Source organism: Macrosteles quadrilineatus, unplaced genomic scaffold (genome assembly GCF_028750875.1).
Source record: "Macrosteles quadrilineatus isolate MER2022 unplaced genomic scaffold, UCM_ALF_1.0 Scaffold_39__1_contigs__length_1060358, whole genome shotgun sequence".
Lineage (NCBI taxonomy): Eukaryota > Metazoa > Arthropoda > Insecta > Hemiptera > Cicadellidae > Macrosteles > Macrosteles quadrilineatus.
This window is the reverse complement of record NW_026542632.1, coordinates 759,192-773,580: the sequence shown is the minus strand read 5'-3', so window position 1 is coordinate 773,580 and position 14,389 is coordinate 759,192. Positions and strand designations below refer to the sequence as shown.

The window sequence follows — 14,389 nt, the reverse complement described above, 5'->3', positions numbered from 1 at the left end:
CAGAGCTCGATTTAAAAAGACCCTTTAGAATACAATGTCGCGTTTGTGTGCGAAGGATTTCAGATAAGATTTGTGAATTTCATGAACGACAGATCTATTAATACTTTTTAATACTCGTTGGATGGGTTGTGGTTTTTAAATGGTAGAGTAACTTATCACTTACCAACTAAATTAGTGGGGAAAGCACTAAAATAAACATTCTTACAAAAAGTAACCAATCAATAATTACTTAAACTCTGAACGTCATTATTACCAAAATAAGGAGGTATACGTTTTGTAGGAACTGTTTTTGGTATTCGTTTTTTTGGAATAAAAACAATCTATTCACACTATAAGAATTAAACTCCATTAAATTCACTACGTGGACTTACCTTAAAGAATTGCCAAGGAAACGTAAAACAATTAGTGGACACAAATTAAACCATTTTTGTTCACCTGAGAAATCCAGGAGAACACACTGGACAGAATTTCTGTTGTAGATCAAAAGTACTAAGCTACTAGTGGAAAGCCTTTCGTGACTCCTTTGAAATCCTAACCCACTATAAGGTTAGGTTAGGAGAATTACTCGCCCGATGCCTGGGATCTTAAACATACCCCCCTAAATACAACCTAAACCAACCTAGCTAAACCGTTGTCCATTACATGCAGATCATTAATAGACACTTTTCTGGTTGTTTATTCAATCATGAAGTTTTGAAGTTCCCAACAAATCTTACCACGCATGATTGTGATTCGTTTAGGGCATGAATTCGTCTCACTTTCAACGTGCACTTTTTCACCAATATTCTAAAATAATAATAAAAAAAAAATGATAGACTAAAAAACCTCTATCACACCGCCAAAGAACTCAATATTTCGCCAAGGAGTTATATATAGCCATAGTGATAGGATAATAAGTTAATTTGTTTTGCAAATTCTATAATCCGCCTGCAATCTAGTGCGAAACGTTAAAACGCTACAAAAAGCTGTTCCGGTTGTAACGAGAGAATAGCGTGTGGATAATGAAGCCTGTTAATGGATTAGAACACACGGACAGATTTGCTGAGGATATTATTTTAATCTCTTCCCGCGAATATTGATTGTTTGCAGTTAAGTCACTACTATTATCTTTTTTTACGTTATAATTTATGTTGTGGCTTTTCTTGGTGGAAATCTCTCCAATAAAGAGGCGTTCAAGATACTAATTTTCTTTTTTGCTGACGGGCGAACATATAGCTTGAAGTGAACTTCCCTTTTTGTATTATTATTACATTTCCTATATTAAGGAAAAGTCCTAAATTCAATCTCCATCGGACCCAAAACTCATTAAATCCTTGAAACATTGAGACATGTAACAAAAATGTATACTGAAAATAATTACATAATAATCTTCTCGTACCTTTTACGTCATAAGATTTTCCATTGTGAAAGAAAATAAACACAGGCTTGCTTTACAGCTGTTCACAGAAGTCTGATACCGGGATATCAGCTGATTCATGACTGCAGCCTGTTTACGACTAACAATGGCAGTATAGTGACGTCATCGCATAAACTTGAGTGCTGATACATGCCTGTGGTACACCATCAGGTGTGATCAAACAGTAAATCCGTCTTATCAAACTGTTCGCTTAGCTCTCTTATCACACGTTCCACAGGTAAAACCAGTTGAAACATGGCTTATCGCAATTAGTGTGGTTATGAGTGATTCATGGCATTGCAGTTGTGGAAAACTTTGGATTGATATGCATGGTTTAAGGCCTAAGACTGGTGGACTTTTGTAAGATTCGACTTCAGTAACAATTTAAATCACTGAATAGATCTTTTGAAGAAAAAGTGGTCCGAACTCATCATATATTATTGCGTATAGTGGAGTGGGAACTAAACCAGTCATTTTTACCCTAAACACACACGAATATAAAGACACAAATTTTCAGGATAGGAACATACAAACTATTACGGTCATAGGGTGTTAATTGTGTGTTTTGTAATGCTATTCTGAAATGTCAAAATGTTATTTATTTATTTAAATTGCTATACTATGTTAGATATTTTAGTTTCATGTTATGCTTATGCTATTAACATTATAAATTAGTTTCCATGGATACGGTAAGGAAATTAAAATATAGTGGTTTAGCAACTTATCTGTTCAAAATATTAACCGCTAACCTTCTAGAGGCAGTTGGCCAAAATCACGCAAAGAAAATTTATTTTATGAAAATTGGAAAATTAATATTTTATGATAAATGATGGTAGAGTCAATTCTCTTCTTCAGTAGCCAAATGACGACATTTCCTTTCGTATGTCATTCCGATATGGTGCCACAGCAAAGTTTCTAGTTCGTAATATATTTATAATCTATTATGTGTCTGTGTAAAATATGTTTTCATTTGCCACAAACTAATTTCTGTTAGTTTTGCACTGTATTGAGCCTACCAATTAATTCCATTTTTTTCTAAAAAAAAGGAACGACATAAAAGAATTTCACGACTTACCCTTTGCAAACACGAGAAAGCACCAAATCCCACTTCTACCTGGAACCTTTCTAAACAGTTTTGTTCAATCAGGATCATGTTAGAGCAAAGAGTAATCAAAAACACATCAGACGGATAGTTATTCAGACATCAATCCGGCTCAAGAACAACGATGCGAGATGCTTAATGTTATTTTAATGCGTTCGTTGTTCTTTGAATACAGATTTTACCTGAGTTGTAATTAAGTATGCGCCGTCGGGCCGTCAAAAAGCCGTTTGCACTCACTTTTAATTGCTTTTGAATAAACCGGCCGGCCACATTAGGGTTTGTTTTAACTTGTAGCTTAGCATTGCTTCCCAGCGGGGTATACACCAGGGGTTTAAGAAGACTCTGACTAAAACAATTGTAAAATTGTAAAATTATTTTTCTTCTTTTTTTTAGGTAATTGTTTATGTTGTGTTGTGTTATTGCTGTTAACATGTATTAGAACACGTTTTTGTTTTTTTCAACCGACAAGTCTGTATACAAAAAATTATAATTTCTATGGAATTCTCCTGAATTTTCTATGGAAAAAATAAATTGTTTTGTTATATCCAAAAAGAATACTTTGAGTAAATTTATTTTTTTATCTCCTAAGATGAACTAGATAAATATATGACCTTAAAAAAATTAAGGCTCTACCTGTCACAGTTCTACAGATATATAGCATACAGTTAACATTATATAAAATAGGCAGTCACACCTTAAGAGGACCTTAAGAGTAGGTCCTTCAAGCTAATATGAAAACGGCAAGTTTCAAGGTTTAAAGTATTTTGGAAACCTAAGCATAATATTCATCAGCTAATTGATACAATTATGCATTTGATATTGTATAAAGGCATGCATTTAATTTTTATTTTTAATACAACACTATAGTTTAAGGTTCAATACATTTACCGTATGAAAAGCCGTATGTTGAGGAGTCAAGAATCTCGTCTGAGAAAAGCAGGATGTCAGCCCAGTTTATGGTGGATTTGTCTGGTATCACCTCTGGGCTGTAAATTATTTTTGTTTTGGAACGACACGTTGTGCTACAGAGTAAATCTGATGATATAGTGCGCCACGGAACTTTACTACGCTGTAAATAGTAGTAAGTGGGTTTGCCGATACTGTCTAGATATTTGCAGGTGAAAATTCACGATGTGATATATGTTACAGTAACGATTGGCGTTTAAAAGTTTTCACTACTTCGTAAAAAATTGAATTATTACATATCAAAATAAATAATGTAGTAATATCCAAGTTTGTTGTATAGTGTGTAATATAGCAATTAATTTTTATAGTGTGGAAGTGAATTCTTACTTTGATCACGAAGGTGAATTGAACATACTTTACCTCCCATTGATATCTTAAATCGCTAAATCGCATCATTCGATAAATATAAATTGTTGAAGTTGCAGTTGGTTCAAACAGTAACTTTCTTTGAAACCACACTTTTACCAGACTTTGGTAATCAGTGTATTTTGAATTCTGAGTTATAAGGGAGTAAAACACGTTTAGGCTGATTTGAGAAAGATTTCATTAAATACTAATTAAGAAAATACTAGGGATCTTGTGAAATAGCCGCCTCACAGTTTAAACAAATTCATTGAACCATCCAAAATAAAATGGAATCTTTAATGAAAATCGTGTATCGAGTACAAAGGATATAAGCTATACAATACCAGATATACATAAAATACATTGCAAGTACGTCATGTATTAATAACATAGGTATATTGGTACAAAATGCATTAGCGTATTCTATCTCAAACATCGCATCTCTTACAACTATATGGACAGTTATAAGGTTAATCTCTCGTTAAAATGTACCGCAACCCTATTTGCTGCACTTTAAAATCTCGCAATTACAAGTTAATCTACCTGCAAAGTAGATACTTTGCTAGAAGAAGCTGCAGATGCATAAGATTTCACGTCTATATGTTCACACCTAGTAGATAACTAATTACCTTAACTTTGATTACTCTTGTAAATTTTATACAATTTCCCCATAATATGGTAAAATGAGTTGAGGTAGAACTTTTACACGGACTAATCACCACAAAAATTAATGGCAATTGTTTTAAATGTAACTTTTCTGTGTGGAAGATTGCGTTATAATATAATAATCCTTTCTTGCCGTCTACGCAATCAGGGGAGAAATTTCACTACGGCCGTTTCGGAGATAACTCCATCGTCAGGTGCGTAGTGGTACGGTAAACAGATAATTTATTTACTCATTCATGAGTAATATAGTCTTGTTATGAAAAGTCCTAATTTGCACTGCGTCAGGAATTAAATAAATACTAAACATATACAAACATGATGGACGCACATTAATGCACGAAAAAATTTAGAGCACGGCTTACTGACGACCGTCCTGAAGATTGACGTAGAGCAGTTGAACATATCACCCATGATTGCGTAGACGGCAAGACAATATTGTTATATTTTATTTACTGAAAAGAGTAACTATTTTATGCCTTATTCGTGATAAACAAGATTATAATTTTGAATAAAATGTCAAGGAACAGTAGCCTATATGGCAAGAATAATTTGTTCAATATGTAAAACGAGAGTAGCAAATTCAATCAGCGTAAAATTGCAGATAGCAGCAAGTTTAATTTGCAACAATGTAAACCAATGTTATTTAAAGAAAATAATGTTTAGCGAGATAGTGAAGTGAGAAAGGGTAATTAAAAATAGTTTAAGGACCAGATGAGTAAAATATTGAGAATTGAAAATATTAAAATTTAAAGAATATGCGAGAGGGAAAGATAGAACACACTTTTAATGGTAAGTACAAAAGATTTTTAAATAACATACGTTTTTAACAATTCAATAATATATAAATTGTATCACATGTCTATAGGAAAAGAGTTAATCGTAAAATAAACGATAAAATACAATCTTCAAGTTTACTGAACAAATGTACAAAACTTTTGCATTCACCCTGATCTCTTCATTATCACCACTTATTCAGCTGGATACTGAAAATAATATTCACTGTATACACAGCGTGCTGCCTCGCAACGGCGGCATTGTAGTACCCCTCACCGCCGCTCGGCGCCACCGTCGCTGCGCGGTCAGCTGTGTAGCAGACGACAGTAACAGTCAGCTGTAGTCAGTCGCTCCCCAGCCACAGAGCCGCGCGGACGTGTCGTGCTATGACAGTGTGACGAACGTGCGTGAGTGTCTTGTGTATGGAATGCAGCATCCCTCGTCTCCTTGGCTGCTGCCATGGGGCATGCCCATGCCTAAGATGGTGGCTCTGCCCCTGCCCCATCCGCACCATCTGTTGCCGCATCCTGTCCTAGGACTCGCCCCGGCACCGCTGACCGCCCTCAGGACGTTTGTCACTGTGCCGCCCGCTCAGAGGATAAGAAAGGTGGGAGGTTAAGAGGAATTGACATAAAACAGCTGATTGACATAAAACAGGTTTTTGACATTGGGTGAAAACATGTAGAAATCGATATAGTATTTACCAACAAACTATAGCCTACTTTACTTTTAACTAGATGATGTTGTTATATATCACATGTAATATATTTGCACAGTAACGTATGGAAATAAATTTGTGAACATTGACAAGAAACGTTTGCAAACATTAACAAGTCCATGTGCGTCTAGTAGTATTAAAAAATAACAACTAGATAACAGCAAAAACTACCTATATAGGCTACTAAAATTAACATTTTATAAAAAAAATTGTAAATGATCAACGGCAAATAAACAATTTCATTTCATTTTATGTACATCTAAGGTATGGAAAATGAATAAACAAGAATGAAAATAAAGAAACTAATAAAGTGGCAGTTTATAGGGTTTAGAATGGATATAAAAAGGAAAGAGTGAATGGAATAATGGGCTGTTTACTACCAATACTCTACTTCGTAATTTAGAAATTAATACCGGTCGAAATTGACCATATTGTCATAACAAGGATGATGACGATTTTGTGTTGTTGGACAAAAACATTATTATATATATATATTATTTTAAAAATACTGTAAATATATACAAACTTCTTACGAATACTGTAAACATTGAGAATATTAGTGATTAATACCAGCTTGGTGTTGCCATTAAATATAAGTTTAAGAAGGCTGTAATATTTTCCTCAAGTAATAAATACTTGTATACATTGAACAAATCTTAATACCCGATAAAATTACGTAAAATGGTTTGATTATCAAAGACTAAATAAGTTTAACGTAGAGACACAATATTTTTGAGTTTTATTATAAAACAATTTTTGTTAGCTAAATTGTAAAATGCAAATCTGAAAATCAAATCCGTATAACCAGTGTATACCAATACCACTTCGAATGCATTGATTGTTTTGCTGCATCAGTGAGAACTCAGGTGCTCTAGTTGTAATGATGTTTTGTGCATGTAACGGTACCCCATATTATGTGAGCATTAATAGAATCCGTGGTAGGGTCTATAAACCCTCTCAAACAATAATAAACTGCTTAGTGCAAAAGTAAAAAAAAAAAACAATGAAAAAATGTTCAAAAAGAAGAAATAAACGACGAAAAATAAAATAAATAGTTAACATGGATATTGTATGGATATACTTACACAAATCTTTAAGTGGTCGAGGGAATAAAACAGCATCACCTAATTTCACAATACGAGTAAAATAGGAACAACCAATAAAATACAATGTGTAAAATACCTTCCATGCATTAAAACACGTTGAAAGCCTCAAGAGAGAAATAATTATTACACTTATACTCATCGTTGTTTTGAAAAACAAAATAATGTGGTTTGGTAAACGTTACTTATCAATGTTTATAAATTAATATACATACGTGCAAATACTATATTACATGTAATATTCAAACAAACATCATAGTTTGTCTAAAGTAATGTAGCCCATAGTTTGTCGGTAAAAACAATATATACATACTAAAAGTTAGTAATACATATGATACAAAATCCAACTTAAATCACATCTTCAACTATAATGCATTATGAATTGTATTATGTCCACCCTAATATTGCTATTTATGTAATCAAATAAAAAGCGTATGTCATAGTAAAACGATATGTAGTTTTATTTTGAATTTTTAATTTGAAAGAAAAGTCAAATGTTGGTATAATTTATTTGACAATCCTAACATTGAACCGAATCTGTAATCGCGTAACTTTAAACAACGATTTTTAACAGCTGCAGACTTAGTAAAAACAAAGATTATGGAAAAGGAATTATATTTTTACGGAAAACAGTATTGCAAACTCAATATATTAGTCAAATGCTACTGACATATAATTATTGCATATTTCGGTCACTCGATTTAAACAACACGTCTTTTAATCAAATGCAGTTATTGAACTATCAAAGTATTTTAAACGATTGACAAAACAACAAATAAATATTTTTAACCGCAAACAGTCATAGGTACAGTGTACCTTTTGAAGTGAACTTTGATAATAAACATAAAGATTCATAGGCACTGGGGTAATTTTGCAAATACAATAAAATATTTTAAACGTTAGTGTGGAGATTATTTTAAACTCTTTGTACAATTTAATCGTCTCAAATAATAAATAAAACGACGAATCAGTTGAAAATGGCCTGTTTCAATTTTAATCATCCTTTGATGTCTCATTCAGTTAATCGCAGTTGCTGCGTCCAAATAATCGAATTATTTGATATTGAATAACTAACTACAATACACATACACTTCTCAAAACATCTGTGTGCCTTTGTGGGTAAATTATGTTTAGGGGAAAGCGCATACTCCAATAATTATTTTAACGGATAAATGTACAGCTGTCTAGAATTCAACATTAAAATACAATTGTTTATGACGTGATTATTTTTATGTTATGATTAAACAAAGTCAACTATTCGTAGTTAAGTGTTATTAATTTACCTTAAGTATGCTAGGGGTTCTCCGACGAAACCACTGCAAAACTTTCGCTGGTTCATTAAAGGTAATATGGTCTTTGTAAAACTTTTGCGAAACTCTCGTTTGTTTGAGATTCGTTGCAGTTTTTATATATAACCGTGATATAAAATATTTTATTTGTGAAGTGATAAGGTTAATCTGAATGTATTTTAAACACGTTTTAAAGTGTTTAAACTCCTGAAAATTCAGACATTTTATTTTCTCAAATATAGCTAAGGTTGTACTATATTGTCTAAAGTTTATCCATATTAATATTGATTTTTTTGTGTGTAGGGTAAATTATAAATGCTTATTTTACTATTTTACGCTGTAAAAATAAGAAAATTTTGGCTGTGCGGTTCTTTGCAACGAACGATATTTAAAATGCGTTAAAGTCAATAAATAAAACTTTTTACTGCCAGCGAAGGATACAAAATTAAATATTAATTCTCGACCCAAATCTTCTGCATGTGCGTGCGGCAAACAGATAACGCTATGGTGCGTGAGTGCTTTGGCATAATTGCTTTTAAACATTCAAACATTTCTACAATTCTCACGGGGCTGTTAGTTTTGCTAGTTTATTTAATCATTTTCCCTTGTTCGTTTTTTATCGTACGTTTCACGATTGTAAAATAATGAGTGATATTTAAATTAAATATTTATTCAGGTTTGAAATGACACAGTGACAGCTTTTACAAGTGTTGCCACTAGTCGTAAAGAGAAGTAAAATAAATTATTATTTAACACTGCATAACCTGTTTTTAATATATTTACAATTATATTTATTTATATGTTACTCAAAATCGTATTTATTATAATTGTAAATACGAAATAAATTGTAACCGTACGGCAGCTAAACAAGAGCATGAAAATATATTTTTTTTAGATAGTAAATGTATTTGGTAAGATTTTTTTGAAGTTTGCATATTTTAATGTTAAATTCTTTTTTTATTTCTTTAAAATCAATTACTATGTTACAATAGAAAGTAGTATAGAAAATATACAACCAAATTCAACTTACATGGATTTAATGGATACATAGGCCTACATGTTTTTATTCAATTTTTATTTAAATAGTGACATTTTTATGAGGTTGGCTGGCTCTTAGGTGAAATGTATGAATAGTTTCTTTGTCCAATACAAATTACCTAGGTTAAAAATATAGATAAAAACAAATGGTATGGTAGAGTTTTTAAAACTAACAGTACAATGGTGTAAAGATGTTCTGAAGGTCGAAATGCTGGTTTAAACGCTTTTAAATTTCTTCCAGGCCAGTATGCGAAAGAAAATTTCTGTATGACATAAATAACTATACATTTACAAACCAATTTGATTAATAATATAACTAATTGAAACTTTTGAACAGTAAGTGAATAAAGCGCAAGACATTTGTCAATCCAAATTAGAGCTAAAGTTACAAACGTTATCGAGCGTATGCACAATGAACCGAAAATATATATACATATACATGCATATACATATACATATACATTTTGGCCAACCGGACCCTAAAACCAGAAAGTTAACCGGTCCTAGACCTAGTTTTAACTAAGTCTAGGAGCTTCTCCTCACCCTGTAAAGAGTAGAGTTTCGTTAAATGTAAAATCGTATTTTCTATAGTAATAAGCAATATCACGGATGGTTGAGTATGATTTTCCGCTACAGCAACTTAACTAATAACTAGTAATGGACAAATAATCACACTAGATATATTGGATCCGCTATAAGCCGAGCGGCACTTGAAGGCTTGCTATAACACATAGTTAATATTCAGTAATCAATAACATAACATACAGAACAAGTTTACTATAAGTATTACAAAAATGTACATTTTGATTTTTACTTTCTCCCCTTATACCATAGTATAGATGGAGAAAATATTGTTTTCGTAAAAAATTCGAGTTAGAGTTTTGAGTATACCCGTTTTGGATCCCTCTGAACCCAAAAATGTGGTTTTCGGAGTTATGTCCGTGTGTGTCTGTCTGTATGTGTGGTTGTGTACAGAGCTACAGATCACACCTGTGGTCAAATATTGATGACATTTGGTACGTAGGTACTAATCCATGGTATCTCCAGAGTTTTTACATTTTGTTTAAACATTTTGATTTGTAATTGTTGTAAAAAAAACAAAAAATGTACGAAAAAATATATTTTTTTCGAACTTCCGAACGATTTGATAAAGATTTAGTATGTTAAAATTCCCTGTGCCCTTAAAATTCTGAATAAAATGGTTCAACTCGCATTGTTTTAATTAATTACAGTTCAAAAGTGTTTGCCGCTTTTGTAATTTCTCATACATATGATAGTTAATCTCACCGCTTACCAATGATTTTGACAAGCTAATAGAAGAAAGTATGTGTCAGATTGCTGATACCGTTTATTACTATGTTAAATTATCACCAGTAGAAAAATAAATGAAACATTATAGTGAAGACCATATGATTCCTTGTGGACATTATTGTATTAAGAAATAAACTAGCTCTCATGGTGAGTTATAATATAATAAATTAATTCACTTAAAGGAAAACAAAAACAACGATGTTATGATAAAAATAAAATTGAAATGAAACATAAATCCATTGTTCTCATCAGGTTGACCAATTAAAGAGTCCCAAAAAAAAACAAAAAAAAAACACAAAGACAACTATCTTGTATGTTCAATAAAGTTGACTTGTACATGTTCATGTTACATAATTATGTAATTATCGTTTAACATATTTTAATTTCTTATATTTTGATCACGTTTATAAATTTAATTTGTAAATTTAACCAACCTCCGAATGATTTCGAAGATAATTTAAGAAGAAACAGTCAACCACTAAAGTACTGACAATAATATTGAACGAAATCTCGTCTCATAACAATAACAACGGCGGTATTTTCCGAGGTAAATTCCTCGGACGAAAACAGAAGGGAAAGATAACGTTGGCCCATTCAAGGTTATCGTTGCCTCAAAAGGTGTGCTGGGATAGTTGTATTATTCGATATCAAGAACGGACTTTTCTTGACCTTTTAGAGTAAATACTAACCCGAACATTGTTCAGATCGTTTCAGTAAGTTGTTTAACTAACTAATATATTTTTTAAATATATAAATAAATACGTGCATTATACAATTGTAGTGTATGATTATGTTAACAGCGTGTTTGAAATACTACATAAAACCACAGACAAGGGAAACCCCATAGTCAATGATAAAACCCTTTTTGTGAATTTCCCAATTAGGGAAATAGTTTTTACGGTTGCTAGCCCGGTAAGACCTGGACCCGGGACAAATTTGCTTTTTAATTTTGATTTCCTCAGAGGTCAAAAACACTATTTGTTAACATCCATTTATGTAATATCCTTTTTGATCATGAATACGATGACTCGTGTGATTTTTTATTTTGATTGAATTTGACATGGACGTGTTGGGCTGGAAAAACGAATGGTTTTGCGTACCAGCAAGATCGGGTCATAAAAACTGTTTTATTCGACATTTTTGCATTTGAAACATGAAAATTTTCATTGCAGTCGCCTTCTACAAAAACAAACAATTTTGTATATTTAAGTTGTGTGGTAAAATTTTACTTTACAATAAAATGCCCAAAACGGTACACCTAATATTCGTTTGTTATTCCTATGGAGAAAAGAAAAATATTGTAGTTTGCTCGTTTACGGATGTTTTTTGATAAAATTTGGTAAATTTATTTACTTCCATACTATTAAAATTTTATGAAAAACACTTTTTACCTTCCCCGCAGTACCAAACCTAACTACTCGTTAAATCTATTGCTATTTAAATATGGGAATGAATATGTCTTGTATAGTTGAAATATTTTAGTAAAAACTCAATACAATTAATTGAAATTTGCTTAATCTGCAGTTTTGCTGCAGCGGGAGTATTATTTAATTAGTTTTAATTTTAGACTTCATTTAAGTTATTTACTTACTTATAGTTCACACGTGCATCTTGTTGTTTCCGCAATGAGTTCTGTGAAAAATGTTGGAATATACATTCCTACATTATGTTAGTTTTGTTGTGATTTTATGTCCACCTAATCAATATCTATGTCCATAACAAAAGTAAAGTCATTTCAAGTAAAACTTTTACAGCATTAAATAACCAATCGACAAGTCTTTGGGTACACTTTGATCAAACAAAACAAACAACTCGTAATCTTTCTTGTATGTTGGAAAGCAGTACTCAAGAATATTTGATATAACAAAATTATAAGGTAGAGCAACTTATGGTTACAAAACAGGAATTTTATCGTTGACAAATAATTTTTATAACAAACGATATGAATGCTCTTCCACGAAATCTTGGCACACTACTACCAACTGACCTGTTTAATAAACAATAAATTCCCTCTCACAGGGGAATTTAAAAATACCAGAAATGCTAATTTGAGCAAATGATTCCACGAACAAAAATGAGCTTCTAGTTTACTCATTGAAGTAAATTTACCAAGGAATTAATTTCAAGAAAATTATATAATAGATTGATAGTTAATTTTCTCCTGATGTCAACTTAATAAACCTAATATCTTCTATTTTCATCGTTTATATTCATTATATGAAATTCTTAAAGTGTTTGAAATAGTTTGACATTTAATATTTGTGACGCATCATTTGCAAAATAATAAACTTAGGTAAAAATAAATTATAAAATACTGACTTATAAACAAACAGTTAATAAGACAATAATTTTTATTACTGCACACAAATATTTGTCAATATAGTAGTCTAACATTAATCATTTTAATTATTTTTAAGGGATTTCAGCGGTCACTAGTGATCTATTTCGTACTGTAGATATGTAATAAAAAATAAAACTCCGACAGTAAACCTGTATATTTAAAAAGTTAAGCTAGTGTATTAACGTTAGATTTTCAAAGTAATAAAACTACTCTTTATTTCAAATCCAAAGTTTAATTACAAAAAGATAGTAAGTCCCGCAATATTTTTCTATTCAAAAGCAACCACCAAAAAAGGCTGTCATTAGATAGGAATAAGTGAACGTAGTTTTTAATAAATAATCCTTTGAATATTCCACAGAAGCGATGGATAGCATAAGTTATAATATCCCGATTATCCTCATCTGACCATACCCTATCCTGTAATACTTGAAGGTGTTAAATGATGAAAACCGGTAATATCGTTCACTTTACCGGCACGAAATTTGCTGGACTGGCTTACCAAAAATGTACTAAGCTTTTAATGAATTAGTTGATTTCTATATGTTGCAATTGACTCTAATATTCTTAAACGTCAGAAAATTTCCTTACAACCCGAACTGAACGATGTAAGTGGATATGTCTCTCTGTAAGTAAATCCACAACAGTAAGAAGTCGTAAAGTAGTCGTTTGCCTGGTCGCGAAAGTACATTTTTCTAGAAGACAAGCAATGAAAACGTTAGCCTTACCTGGGAGTGAGCCTACCTACCTTCTCTAGGTTGAGAGCCTACAGGACTGCCTTTAAATGAAGTTAGTAAGATCCTAAAATATTCGGGGATAAGTATATCCGGACATATCGTCCGAATTCCTAGACCAACTGACGCAAGATATGGTAGGTTGGTCGGGCTTGTTTTACATTTCCATAAACCAACAGACAGACGATCGTTAGATGAGGTAGGCTGGTCGGGCTTATCGTACATTTACCTAGACCAAAAGACAGACGATCGTTAGATGAGGTAGGTTGGTCGGGCTTGTCGTACATTTCCATAAACCAACAGACAGTCGATCGTTAGATGAGGTAGGCTGGTCGGGCTTGTCGTACATTTCCCTAGACCAAAAGACAGACGATCGTAGGATACTTACTTTACGTGTCCGGACTGACTGATTAAATCATCTTCTTCCAAAATCTAGCAGCTTGAATAGCCTTGTCATTTGCTCTAAAAATGTCGTCCTCCAGACAAATTGTGCCCATGTCTCTGCACAGTAGAAGATGCTCCGGGGTTTGGGTGAGACCACAATCACACTTGTCTTCATCTACATATCCCCACTTCTTGAGGTTACTTTTGCACCTTGAGACGCCCGTC

General features: G+C 32.3%; 1 protein-coding gene across 3 annotated transcripts in view; it reads left to right on the top strand.

The window, feature by feature from the left end:
- LOC129005860 (pseudouridylate synthase RPUSD2-like) overlaps positions 1–14,389 on the top strand; it is a 545,856-nt gene that overhangs the window by 174,503 nt on the left and 356,964 nt on the right. Inside the window, exon 1 of one of the 3 annotated variants that reach the window (XM_054434886.1) lies at positions 5,572–5,856. The exons of the other annotated variants lie outside the window; for them this stretch is intronic. Within the exon in view, the coding sequence (XP_054290861.1) occupies positions 5,677–5,856 (180 nt within the window). The 5' untranslated portion in view covers positions 5,572–5,676. Of the gene's footprint in view, positions 1–5,571; positions 5,857–14,389 lie in introns of those variants that run through there. 3 annotated transcript variants of the gene reach the window in all.